The following is a 14,480-nucleotide window of genomic DNA, read 5'->3' on the forward strand; positions in this document are numbered from 1 at the left end:
AATAATGTAATTTGATTGCAAAACTGCCAGATTCGTGTGCTTGTAAGATCTTCCAGATAATGAGAAATTTTAAGTATCCTTATCACATCTTCCCAGCCCACTGTGACCTGCCTTTTGCAATCCCTAACAAAATAAGGATTAAATCTCTTTACATCTGATGACCTTGGCAAGCTTTGGCCCAGCTGATACAGACAAAGAGATTTTTGAAACGTCAGTATTCCAGGATTACAAGACGTTTGATCATACAAACTGTTTTTATAAAAGTACTTTAGACTGCATGTCTGGTATCACTGTATTCCATACAGCTGCTGTCTCAGGTATTCCAGCTGTTCACTTTTTGTTGACAGAACCATAGAATTCCATTCAAAATGAGGAATCTGTAGAACAGAATGGTACAAAATGACTTTTAACATTGGTATAAGCCACATACCACATAAGAGCAAAGAAAAGGCTCTCTGATATCTGATGTTCTTCACTGGAAGATATTTACCACCTGTGTCCTGGCTTACTCTAATACTGAAAAGATCCATTTCTTATTGTAAGATTCTCCTTTATGTAAGTACAGTCAGTCTGCTTCCAAAAAGCAGCTTTGTTCCAGAGATATAAAACAGCTGCCCACACAATATAATAGGTTGTGACAACTCTGTTACACCCTCCCCTCTTTTAAAACCCAAATTGAGAAAAAAATCCCAGGTCACTGTAGTTTGTAATGCTAATGCAGCAGACTGGAATGGTGTATCAGTAGTATAACATGAAAAAGGATGATTATTCTGTTTAAAAAAAAAAACAACAACATTTAAGCTTAAAGAAGGATTCTATCTAAAATTAGGTTAGGTGAGTAAATAAATATATAGCCTCTGCATTAATGAATATCCAATTCCCAAATGTTTTGGTGGTGGTGATGAATTATGTCTGGCCTCTAGTGTTCCCTGTCACAGCACTATCATTGCAGCAGACAAACAGCATCCATACCCCGTCTGCAGCTGCCAAATTGTCTTATCACTCATGGAGGGTATGTTTAATCTTTTTCTACTATAGAAATCTTCAGTGAATTGAACTGAAACTCTCATTTGACTTTTTCTCCTTTACTCAGGCTACAATGAGATTGCTAGTTTGCCTGCAGTAAGGTCAGACTGGGACCTTTTGATTTCAGCTTTGCTTTACCCTCTTTCAGAGAAGGTGTGAGTTCTGTGAAGTCCTTACATCATTTTGAGAACAGCTTAGAGCTTCCCCCCAACTACAAAAATTGCTCTCTCTCAGTAGGTGCTTTTAAAGATAAAACTGTCTCTAAATCTATTGTGAGGAAAATGGATCATTTTGCACTGCTGATACAATCCAGGAAGGACACAAAGTATTGCTGACTGCTCACCTGAACGACTCGGTACCCCAGCATTTCCAGGTGTCGCTTTTTCACTGCAGGTTCTCCTTTCAGATGACGTGAATAATCTTTGCTAAAAGCTTTTGAATCAAGAAATTCCAAAGCAATTCTGCAAACAGTAAAAATGTGCATTTACTTCCTTTTCAGGTCCTACCTGAATAGTAAGAAGTGATAGTTCTCATTCAATATTGATAGTTACAGCAAGACTAGAAAAACCTAGCAATTCTCAGAAAACAAAAATTAAACAACTCCCTGGAATTAGACAAAACATTTTCCTCCTATTTATCTAGAGATACTTGAATTCAGAAAAAGCTTTTTCTGCCTGCATCTGTTTTTGTTCCAATGGTAAAAACAGCTAACCAGCATTTTCAAGGTTTGCATTTGAAAAAGTGGGAGGAAAACAGTATTCCAGTCTCATGAAACACATGTCAAGAACCTGTACTGGGTTTGGCTGGGATGGAGGTACTTTTCTTCATACCAGTTGGTGTGATGCTGTGTTTTGAACTTGTGACCAGAACTGTCAATAACACACCAATATCATGGCTACTGCTGAAAAGCACTTGCACAGCATCAAGGCCTTCCCTGTTTCTCCCTCTGCGCCCACAGTGCATACAGGCTGCATGGACAAGAGCAAGGGACAGAGCTGGGAGGGAACCTCAGCTGCCTGAAGTGGTGTTTCACACCATACAACATGATGCTCAGCAGTAAAGCAGAGGGGACTTTATCCCATACAGCCATTGCTCTGGCACAGGTCCGCTGTAGGTGAATGACTGCATGGCCATTGATTTCTTTGCTTCTCCCTCCCCCTTTTTTTCCTCTCCACTTATTAAACTATCTTAATTGCAACCCAGGAGTTTTCTTCCTTGCTGTTACCCTCCACATTCTCTCCCCCATCACACTGCAGAGGCATGAGCCATGCCATGCAAATGGGAGAGAGCAGCTGTGGCTAACCCACCACACCCCAGAAGGCTAAACCTCACTAGACTTTGGAAAAAGGAGCAGAACATTAGGACATGAACATCAAAAACCCAGTCTAAACTGGATGTAAGCTTGGAAGAGCTAATGTGCAAGAATTCAATGTACTGACCTTTGAGCTCCTGGTGGCAGAGCCTTTCTCCCTTCATCCTTGATGTGATGTCTCAAGTGTATTCCCCCCACACCACCCAAAGCTATATTCTGAGCCATATAGGAAAGAGGCTTTTTATTTACATCCAGGACACACTCAAAATCTGCCAGAAAACAAAACAAATCTGTTTACTGACAAAATAAAAATGAAAGAATTTGATCTGTACAATGTTTACTTCTAGAAAAATTGATAGCCATAATTAGAGATACCCAACATTATTTATACTATAAAGATCATTTTGGAAACTCTATTTTATACAACAATTTCTTCTTTGCAATATCTTGTGTAATTTGGGGCCATATGACCAGGAGCTTCCTAATCTTGGTAATAAGAATGATATGAAAGGACTTCATAACAATTTTTAGAGTATTAACTTCTCACCTATTTCATAGTAGTATGGTGTGAGAACAGATACTCTTGAGTAATGGCTCCCTCCTAAGATCTCTGTCAGCATTCTGTGAATATGCTGTCGCTGTGGATTTATTTGGCTCATGCCTACAAAGACAAAATAAAGAATTCATACATCAAAACTTCCAAAAATTCTGAAAACAGTGCTATGAAACATTGTATTTTTGACAGAGAGGCTACTGAATTAAATCTTTTCCACAGATCCCAAGTGCTACTCCATTATAATTCAGAGACAAAGTGATCAATTTTAGCTAAAAAGTGGCAGATGCATGCTATTAAGTAAATTTCAAATCCAGAGCTTAGATCCCAGGATTTTTTCATTCACATGCTACAAAACCTCAAGTTTTAGGTTTCACCTGGCAGATTTAGTTTTCTTTTAGTTATGCTTAGACATGTATTTACTCACCTTAGCCATACCCCACTATCTGCCAGTTATTTGTCCATTGTAGGTTAACACCTTGCTCCATTAAACATCTTCTTAGAGACAAAGTAGCTGAGTTCTGTGGATAGTACAGCAGATCTCCCCATGAGAATTAGTGGAGGAGATACTGTGTTTGCATTAGATGGATTCCGAATTGATTATTGTTCGGAAAGACCTTAGCTGCTACAATTGATCACTAACCTACATCTCTATCTCTCATCCCTGATGGATCTTGATTCTTGTGAAGAAAAAGGGAGGACCAAGTTCAAAAGAAGGCAGTAAAAATGTTTACCTTGAAAAATTTAAGTCAAATGTTTAGTTTTGTAAGTGAAGCAGGGAGCAAAATGACCCATCTCCTCCGGTACAGAATGATCTTCCTGCCTTTCCATCCTTCATGCCATATGCACTGTTTCTGTGTATTTAGATTTTAATTCTTCTGCAGAAATATCCCATCTCTACTACATTAGTTCTCACAAGGAAAACCAGTTTGCTCCCAGTTGCACTAAGAAGTGGTTGCACTACTAAATGCTCAGCAGAGAGGGGTGTGCCTTCCATTGTGTGCTAGTGTCAGTATGACAGTTTTAGAAGAAACATCTAGTATATTCCTAAAAAAATAGACTATTATGAGTAACAAGGGCAGTTTTTCCTGTCCTAAATTACTTACTGTTATGAAAGACACGTTGGCAGTATGGCTCATGAAACCAAGGGATGTGAAACTCTGGGCATTCCAGACAGACTGCTCTGTTCAATTTCATGAGGCTTGAGTGGACCCTCTGCTTTACCATATCAGGCAGGACTGATTAAAAGAAAACCAAAAAAACAACAACACAGAAATGTGTGAACTGAAATGTGAAAAATCAAACAAATTGAACTAAATGGTAACCTCTGAATCTTTTACTAGAAATGCAAATATCTGTATCCTATGGCATTCATAAAACTCATGCTGCAGAATTTTAGAAAGGTTCTCAAAGTCCCTGAGAAAATAAATGAAAAAAAACACAGTTCTGCTCATCATTAAGAAAAACAGCAAGACAGAAGACAAATTGCTTCTATTGTGTAAATTTAATTAAGTAGTTGAGGGCAAAATGGCAAGAGTCCATTAATAATGAACAACATAGAGGTAGAGAGGAATGAACAGCCAAACACTCGGTCTCTTATTTAGAGAGAAGAGACAGGTAGGATATATTTCCTGCAGACAAGAATCCCACATAATTCCTTCAGCTTTGTGACTACTTCTAGTAATAAACACCACAGTCAGGTAATTTTATTTCCAATAAAACTGAAGAGTGATTAAATCCTGATTGCATTAAGGTGACTATAAAATTTGGTTTGTATTACTGTCTCTCATCTGCAATACGGGTCTGTACTTTTAAAGCAAAGAACCTATTTTTGTTCATTCCTGCCCTTTTAGCACTCCAACTATGACAATATTATAAAGAAGGAGTCTTTCCCAAAAGCAGAATCATTTGCAGAGTAATTCTATATATCTCAAGTCATAAGTAAGTCCAAATTGCATTTTATGCCAAATGCTACACAATCGAATTCATCAAAAGTTAGATAGCTACCTTTAAGTTGAGCATCCAGTTTGCTTAGGAAAGAAATATTAAATATCGTCGTTATCAGAATTGGAGGAAAATAGCCTGCCATTGCCAAAACATGGCCAAGCAGCACCAAGTGATGAGTTTCAAGATGACCTTGAAAAACCAGAGAGAAACCCGTATTAACACATGACAAAGTTGAAAGGATTTGCAATGCCCTTTCCCTGGCCTCTCAAATCATCTGATTTTCCCTCTTAAAGTACAACCCAAATCCATACACGCTCCCTCCACAATTTTAACTATTTCCTCATCAAAATCACAAAATGTATCCTCTTTCCAAATGATGATTCCTTGGGGAACACAACAGTTCTATTCAGTAACAGCACAGTGAAATAATCAGAATTTTCAGTTACGTTTTACTATGCCAAAAAGCTCTTTGCTAGTCCCTTATCAACAGTCATTTTTAATGGGTAAAACAAAACCCAAAATTGAATATTTGTCATGATTTAACCCCATGGTTTAACCCAGTATTAGCAGTAACATACTTACATTTTCTTTGTTTAATGAAAGTACCATTCTATTCCCATTTTCATTTAGTAAAAATCTTTGTCTATTGCACTTACTCAAGTTAGAAGTAAGATGTTGGATACAACTCTTAAAGAATTCTTCATTGTCAGGAGGGTCATAATTCAAAGCAGAGAAAAGGAAGAGAATAAAATAGATTTCAGAGGTGGGAATCTGAAAAAAAAAGACATCCTAAATCAAGTTACTGCAAAATATCCTACTATAGCTTTATAATAACAAAAAGCTTTATAATTAATTCAGAATTTGGAGATTAAGGAGTAGATGAACTATTTTCTACTTTTTTTTCCTTTGGTCAACTTTTCCTGGAGAAAATAACAAAAAAATAAAATTGTTAAAATTGCAGCCACAACTAAAACTTCAAATTTATTTCAGGTAGGCGATCCAAGTGTTTCTACACACTTAAAGAACCTTTTAAGAAGGTTTTGCATTAAATGTTCTTAAAGAAACTAAATTGCAACAGAATAAAATTGAAGATTTATATGAACACAAGATTGAGAATGAGAAAAAAGACAGTAGGGAAAAAAAGAGTAATTTTGACCAAATAGACAGGCTATTGGAGAAATCCCCACAACAATGAATACTGTTAAAATATCCACCATGTGATGTGACTATTTATCAAGAAGTTAAAAAAAAATTAAGATGGTCAAATGTAAAGTTGAATGTAAATGATTATGGCTGACCTAACACTGAGTGAACAATAAAAAAAGAAATGAAAATTAATGATACGTGCAAATTTATACACATAGAAGTCAAAGAGATTTAAGTGAGCACAAAAAAAAGATGATCTCCAAATCAGCTACACTAAAGAAAACTCTTAAAAACATGTGTGGATTGTGCTCTGAAACACATCAACTACTAACGTAGTAGCTACTAACGTAGCTGTGAGTATTTCTTACTGAATAACTCACAGCAGATAGAAAGAAAAACTGGGACACCTTGTCTATATTTTCAACAGTCACAGATGCTATTCTGTCAAATAATGCAGGACAACGGTGCTCTGATTTTATGAGAAAAAAAGACAAGGGTAAAACATTTGCCCATGTTATTTGATCTATCAAGTGTCGACACATGGCCAGAGTTTCCTCATTCAGGACTTCTTCAAACCACTCTCCATTCACATAAGGAAGTTCTTCCAGCAGAAGAGTTAAGTTGTTGGCTTTCTGAAGCCTCTGAAAACCACAGTCATTTAGTTTCTGCAGAAGCTTGGCACATAGGTCAGAGCTGCTTTGCCAGTGAAACTGGCCATGATGATTCCACTTGGTAAGAGCTGTAGCAATGCAATTCAAATGATGGAGTCTGCACTGAGGCAAAACTGCTGCCACTTTGTTTATAATCATTTCCTCTACTTGGAAAGAAGGAAGCATGGCCAGAGCACGAATTACAGCTGCAGTATCAGCAGGTATCACACTAGATTTTAAATAACTGGAAGAGAGATAGAAATAAAAAGTCCATCAGTAGTGACAAAGTGCAAATATTTAAGCAAAACAAAAAAAAATTATGCTTGAAGCTTCTAAGTCAAAAGCTGCATATCAAATATAAAATAAGAAGAATATTAATGACTTGGCAGAAATCCACACATCTTTTTTTCAGTGAAATTAACTTCTTCGTTCTAATTTATTCAAAACTGAAGAAGGGGAAGAAGACAGTGAGCAGCTCAGTCAGCTGGTGAGATTCCACCTGTTACTGATAAACACAGAAGTTCTTAGTAAGGCCAGAAGGTCCACATTTGTCAAGGTTATCTGTGGGTTTATGGGCCTGGTCAATTTCTGTGATTTCTGTCCTAGGGAGCACCACTTTTTGAGGAGTCTGAGGAACATGAAGACATCATGCACCAAAAAAAAAATGTACAGCCAAGGCATTACATTCCCATGGAGGCTGAGCAATCAAAGCAAGATCTCTTGTCTGGCAACTTTCTGTTGTTCTGTAGAAGCCTAAGAACTAACTGGACAGTTCTTCAATCAAAAGAGTACTTCTGTGCCACACTTTCACTTGTCCCAGCCAAGGCATTCTGTCTCCTTACTACTTCTGTCAAACATCAAATACAATATTAATATCTACCCATCCTATCAAATATCAATCAAAATTTATTGTCATTTCAACATCATTATATTACAGCGGTCAGAAGAAAAAGGGAAAGAATATTTTTAAAAGGCATCATATATATTAGCAGATACTGTTGGGTTTACAGTCAAGACAATATCTACTTTCCATCATCTGATTAACATGTTTAATAGAATCAAATACTTGTAACAGTTTGTTACTTCTTTGTATTTTATGGGAACAAAACACTAATGTCTTAGACTGCTATTTAAAATCTTAAGTAGAGAACTGTTAAAACTCAAATAGCTACATTTCCAAGAATACACACTTACCCTAATAGTAACAGTTTTAGTTTGGCAAAGAGCTCCAGATCCTGGCAATGCAACGCCACCAAGTACTGTGTTAACTTTACCAACTGTAATACGTGATAGCTGTCCAAGTGCTTGTGCAGAGCAGAAGCCATTCTGAATACAAAGAGAAAAAGATTACATGGTGTTAAGCTAATACAAAAGATACTGCAAACTCCAACATGCCACATGAAATGGAGGCGTCTAGTGACGCACAGTACCTGTGTGGAGGGTTTTACACACCTGCAGTCGTCTCCACATTGATTTTGACACTATTCCACTTAGAGCAGCCTCTCTCCACTTACTGAATTGCAAAGTTCAAGTCACACAACAAAAATTAAAGTCATCACAACAAATCGGCTACTTCACACTACTAATTTCTGTTGCAGATTATTTCACAATCAGTTAAATTTAGAGTGTATCAAGAACATAAACTAGAACAACATCAGCAGCTCCAGCACCACCACACTCACATAACAGAGGTTTGCTACAGCTGTGTTGGTCTAAAGGTGCAGAGGGGGATAGATTTGTAGGAAATTTAATACCTAAAGACCTTCTTTAGACAGTGAGACTCGGGAAGAAAAGGCATTAATTCACCTGATCTTCCTTTTAGTATCCCTTTGTGCCACAGAACACAAGTATGTACTTTTTCTTTCAAGGATCTATTTGATTCATACAAGTACCTTCAATCCAATAATTGTTCACAACCTGCACTTAACTCTGCTGTATCTCTGACATATCTAATGCCACATCTTCTGTGCCTAAAACATCAACTTCTTTTCCATTCACTGTATGACAGACACTACCCTTCCACATTTTCTGCAGTTTTGAACTCAAAACTGCAGTTTTCAGTTCAAAACTGCAGAAAATGTGGCCTAGGTTCTAAAAATCACAAGCTTTAATAGTCCAAAATAGGACACAATGACTTGTGAACAAACAGTTCACAAAAGTAACAGTATCTCCAAGAGAGGATATGTTCTCTGCAACTTACCACATTTCATTTGCACTCTCACGAGTTTCCAGTAATTGTTAGAGGCTAAGTTTAGTGCAAGAGGATCACATATTTGTAAATTAGACAGATGCTATACAACAGTAACTTGGTAAGGATGAAATGCCTATCTTTGAAATTCCTAAATTACTTCAATTAGGGTTGCCTTCTGGGTCAAGCTGCAATATTCTAGAATCTGTAACAGCCAATAAGTTATAGTGTATAAGCACTTGTGTGCAAGTGATGTACCCACTGCTCCTAACTTACTGGATACAGCAAAGTTTTCCACACTAAATGGAAGTTTACCTAGAGAATATAACTTCTTAGTAATATCAAAACCATTACTTTTTGAGTAGATGAGAATTTCTGCATTTCATTTTCCGCATAGTCTTCAATATCATCAATACTTGCTGACTGCTAAATTCTTCTGCCATGTTTTCTGCAGTTACCAGCAATCTAAAGAGGAAAAGACATATTTCCCAATGAAAACCAGTTAAAAATCTCTGGCAAACAGCCAGAGATTGCAGACTTTTTCTTTACCTATGAGGAAAAGAACCAAAGACTATTTCTGGAAGCTAAATTCTCCTGAACCAGAGACTTTTGTTCTGCGGACTTTTCTTCTAAACAGCTGGTCTGTCTAGCACAGATAAAGGGGCATGAGTGTGTTGGATCAGTGCATATTGTTCTGATGCTAGAAAACAGCAAGTCCAACAATTCTACAAGTAGACAAGTAGGGAAAGTACTCTAAGACACAGAACAATTTATGATCAATCAGCAAGCTACAGATAACAGAATCAAACATGAACTGAACTGGTTCGATGGTAATTAAAGCCAATGTTTATCACAAACAATATAAATCTTAAAAAAATTAAGAAAAGCTTTTGGAACTAAATCAGCTATGGCAAAACCAGGCTTGCAGCAAATCTCTGAATAAAGGAAATGTTCATGAAAAGAAGTATGAAAATATGACTCATTGTAATTAATACAGAAAATTCTGCCTAGAACTGCATGCTTTGAAAGACCCATGAGTAATATCACCCCCAAACAGGATTTTGTGGCACAAGAAAAACAGGCAGAGGAAAAAAAAAGTGTCACACAATACTATGCTGTAAATAAATGAAGTGTTCCCTGAGACGATCTTTCATAAAGAACAGGATGTCAGCAGACTAGTATAGGACAAGACTCAGGCTTTTTCAGCTACTGACAGTCTTAAAAAGGAAAAAGCAACACATATCACTGCATATATTTCTCAGGAGAAAGACAGAAATGTTTTTACTACCACCCAGTGTGAAAGGAAGGCTGTAATCCAAGAGACAGAGCTACAGGACGGCCTTGCATAACAGCATTCACACCCCCCTTAATTGAGGGATCTGATTCAACTTCTTAATAAAACATACTGCTTTGACAGTGTTTCCATGATGAAATCAGCCATTGCTACACTGTTACAACCAGTAAACCTAAGGCTCAGCTCACAGAAGGCCTCAGAAATTCTTCCAAGCACCGGTACATTTTTAATTTCTGTGTAAGAATACACGTATAAGACAAAATGATTAATAAACTTACCTTTCTCTAACGTTGGATCCTGCCATAGGCCCAAGAGAAAAAAATAATTTTGCAAATGTTTCAGGATCATAATAATCATCTATAGCTTCAGATAGCAGCTGTTTAGCAATCAAGCGAAATTCAGCATTGTCAAAGCCCAGCTGCTCATAGAGTCCAAAAATCTGACTAATACTGTGTATATCAAGATGGGAGGCACTTTTAAGGAAAATTCTGTTGCATTTTTCTAGCACTGGATGATATTTCAGTTTAACATTTTGGAGAAACTGTAGTATTTTTCTGGCATAGTTGAAGTGGCCTTCATGCTCTTCTAAGAGCTCTTCAGCCTTGTGAAGTAATCGATCTCGAAAACTCTCTGTGATAACTTCAGATATGCTGATCATCAAAACTGACAAGATCCTAAAAAATTCAAAAGGTTTCCTATTTACACGTTGAACATAGTAAGCAAAACATTTCATATTTATTAAATGAAGTGCAAAAAGAAATTAATGGTAGTTGAGGTATCGTTGGCTTCTGTGCAAAAAGAATTTTAAATCTAATCCAGAACACATGGGTGAGTAAAAACCATTTATCCTACTAAAGTACAAATTCTGCTTTCAGTGAACTTCTGACATGATTCAAATTTTTCAGCTATCTCTTACAAAGTTATGCATGATAAAAACGTTTGTCTAGGGCAAAACCCTGATTTGCCTGATTCATATTTGCTAAAATATCTTTAATGTTCAATAGACACAAAAGAAGCCCAAACAATTCAGAAGTGACAGGATGGGGAGAAGAGTCATTGTCACTCCCAAAGAAAGAATCCCTTCCTAAGGGAATAAAAGCGATTTCAGTAAAGAAATGCAGTCCTGTTCAAGGAGTTTCATAAGCAGGCTCCTCACATCTGAAAAAAATCAGTGTTGGGACTGCTGCTGCTATATAAAGCAGAAGAAAGAAAGAGAAGCCTTGCTGTAACAACCCCAGGGGAACAGAAACAAAAAAAAATGAGCTTGGTCTTCTTTAACTGGAGCTATGTTTAAAGTAGTTAAATATGAAGGTAATGTGCTAGACATGCTAGCAAGAGAATTTATCAGCTTGACCAGAAAAACAATGCTCTGAAGATAAATAAACACAATATTGTTTTAAAACCCCTTACTGCTGTTAACAAAGACATGTCATAGTAAAGAAACTATCAATGTCAAGGGAGAAAAAAGGGAGAAAAGCATCTTCTGGTGAGTCAATAGTCTCTAAATTACAAAAAAAGTCCATGTTTAGAATCAGGGTAACGTTGATTGTAAATATCTCTGTACTATAAGTAGAACAGTGGAAATTAATTAAATTTCTATAAACTAAACAACCAAGCCGTAATTTCAATCATTTAGACCGGTTATAAAGAAATTCTTTGTAAAGTCATGGGGAAAATGCAATCTCTTGTCAATCAATGCACAAATACAAAACACTTCTTCCCCACAAACCCCCAACCGAAGCAAAGTAACCTCCAGCTGAGAAAAAGGGAAAGTCTTCAGAAAAGACAGACCAGTAATTGCAACATTTTGCTTCTTCTGCTTCTGACACTTACCTTATATCCTTAATAGAATCCAGTTTCATGTCCACAATATGAGCTACTTGGCCAATTAAGGGACTGAAGTGCCTGTGTTGCTTGTATAAGCACAGAGCGAATTTAGACAAAGCAGGCAAACTAAGCCTGTCAAGACATTAAAGACAGTCAGACAGGATATCTACCTTTATATCAATAATTAAAGACAAAAATATTTTTTAACAATTCTATAAAAACCAAAATTCTATAGCCAAAATACAAAACAAGGAAACAAAGTATCTAAGTAAAAAAACAAGGTGTTTAATATTAAAGCATGTTGTGTATATGGAATTCTACAAGAATTACTTGTCCTTCACTTAACCAGCCTGAGAAATCTATAAAGATTATATTCTCAAGCAATTATGTCAAATGGATAAAATGAATATGAGCAATTTATTACTTGAATATAATTTTCTTTTCAAGCTAAACTATTTGTTTACTTCAAGACGCTCCATATATTAAGAGGAAGCAATCCTGTGACACTGGTGCCAAGACTGACACTTGGTTCTGCCATTATCCCAAGATTAGAGTGAAAACTACAATATCCCTCCTCCATAAAGGAATCAAAAGACAACAAAACACAACAACAAAATGCACAAAGGGAAAATGTTGCTGTTTAAACACAAAATGTTTTATAAAAATTGAGATAAGCATGGTTCTAATAACCATTTAAGACCTGGACAGCAAGCACTGAGGCAAAATTGTAAATATGAACACCTGCAATTCACTTCAAACACATAAATCTACACAGACAATATATTCCAAAATCTCAAATGCTGGACCCTGTTGTTGCAGTATCTGAATCTCTCAAGCATTTGTGTACCAAATAATTTGTATAATTTTCAAAACTTTCAAAAATACAACTGACATTCAAAATACTCACATTATATTTTAAACATAAATACTCTTTGATAACTCTTGAGTAACCTCACATGAAGCAAATCATGCTTGCAACTTATACCTTTCACAAAGCACAGCAGGACAATACTTGCCTTTCTAATCTTTTCCATGCTTCTGTAACAAGCACTTCTGCTAGAGAAACGCGATCTCTAACATTGAGCCTTCAAAATAAAGACAATGCTTTACTTCAATAGTTATAAAGAAATAAGACATACATCTTTTCATTATTTATCACAATGTTTTACTTTTCTATCATTTCCTCCATTCAAACAGATTGTAAACATTTGTGCATGAATAATCAGAATTCATAATAATCATAAAACATATTTAATGGGACTGCAAAACAGACCTGTTCTGCCTGTTATCTCCAAAACTGAGGCACAGGACATTATGCTGTCTGTCACACAGTCAAGAGTCCAGTAGTTGTGGCAGAGCAGTCTCATCACAGTCTCCTTATGAGATAGAATTTTGACTACAGAGCTTTCTCTTTGTATTACCAAATACAAAATGTATTTAATGCTCTTTACCTCAGGATGCTATATAAGATGTCCACTATCACCTCATCTTCCATGAGTTCCACCTTGTTTTCTGCCAAAACGCAAAGGGTAAGGAACTGGGAGTGATTTCTGACATAGTCACTAGTCCTTAAGAGAAAGGGCCTCTTCTTTTGCAATTGCCACAGCATGTTCAATGCAATTCCCACATGCTTTTCAGAAAGCCTGGCCTTGTTCCTTCCAACAAGGCTGAACACTTCATCTTCATTGGTGCAGCCATTTATCTGGCTCAAAAGCAGATCACTACACAGAGTTCGAGCTTGGTAACGTCTCAGTGTGAACAAGCAAACCTGCTTCAAACAAAGCATTTTGCTATGCCTACCAGCAAGCTTTAAACTGTCCAGAAAGATTCTTCTTTCACTTTTCACAGAAAACCATGCTGTTACAGACAACAAACTCAAATATTTGAAAAACAGAAGACCATTTTTCTTTGATCCTGTATGCTCACTGTATTAAGAAGAAGTCAGTCCTGAGGTACCTGAAATAAGAAAGTATCAAAGCACTTAATTTCAGTTACAACAACAAAGTAAAAATCAGTGTCTCTACATCATGATGTTCTAAGTAAGGTAAACTTAAGGAGCACCTACAGCCTGGACTCTTCTCATAGAAAAGCTCCAGACATCAAACACTGACATGCTCACAAGTACTATGAAGTTAGTCCACTTGATAAGCTTTCAGATTTAGAAAACTGCCTTTAAAAGGTCACATGTGCTATCAATGCTACTACTGAGAAGGAAAAGCTAAAGATTTTAATAAGCCAGCACTGCATGACTAAGTGAGGCTTGCTCTTACTAGGCCATAATCCCAAACTGGGGTCCAGGAATTGCCAGAAAAAACAACTATTGGTGGTAAAATGAAGTGAGATGGCTTCTAGTGGAGAAGATTGATTACCTTTCTATTACAGGATACTGAGCAACCACACACCATCAGCTGAAATTGCCATTGCACTGAAGAAAAGCAACCTGATTCCAAATTATAATAGAAGCTACAGCCTTATCTAATGAAATTTATTAAGTATTCATTGTCATTCTTAAAATATACCCCAATTTGTACAGAGTG

At 36.6% G+C, this 14,480-nt stretch overlaps 1 protein-coding gene across 1 annotated transcript; it reads right to left on the reverse strand.

The window, feature by feature from the left end:
• Positions 1 to 270: 270 nt before the first annotated feature.
• Positions 271 to 13,729, reverse strand: FASTKD1 (FAST kinase domains 1; the record flags this gene model as incomplete). The annotated part of the gene is made up of 14 exons (XM_084209557.1): positions 271 to 377; positions 1,370 to 1,487; positions 2,466 to 2,607; positions 2,886 to 2,999; positions 3,998 to 4,129; positions 4,899 to 5,027; positions 5,495 to 5,609; positions 6,392 to 6,878; positions 7,829 to 7,960; positions 9,177 to 9,287; positions 10,395 to 10,790; positions 11,950 to 12,075; positions 12,960 to 13,028; positions 13,395 to 13,729. 14 exons carry the CDS (start codon positions 13,727 to 13,729, stop codon positions 288 to 290), a joined length of 2,496 nt encoding a protein of 831 aa, XP_084065683.1. The 3' UTR covers positions 271 to 287.
• Positions 13,730 to 14,480: the final 751 nt, after the last annotated feature.

This window comes from Fringilla coelebs (genome assembly GCF_963513975.1).
Source record: "Fringilla coelebs genome assembly, chromosome: 7".
NCBI lineage: Eukaryota > Metazoa > Chordata > Aves > Passeriformes > Fringillidae > Fringilla > Fringilla coelebs.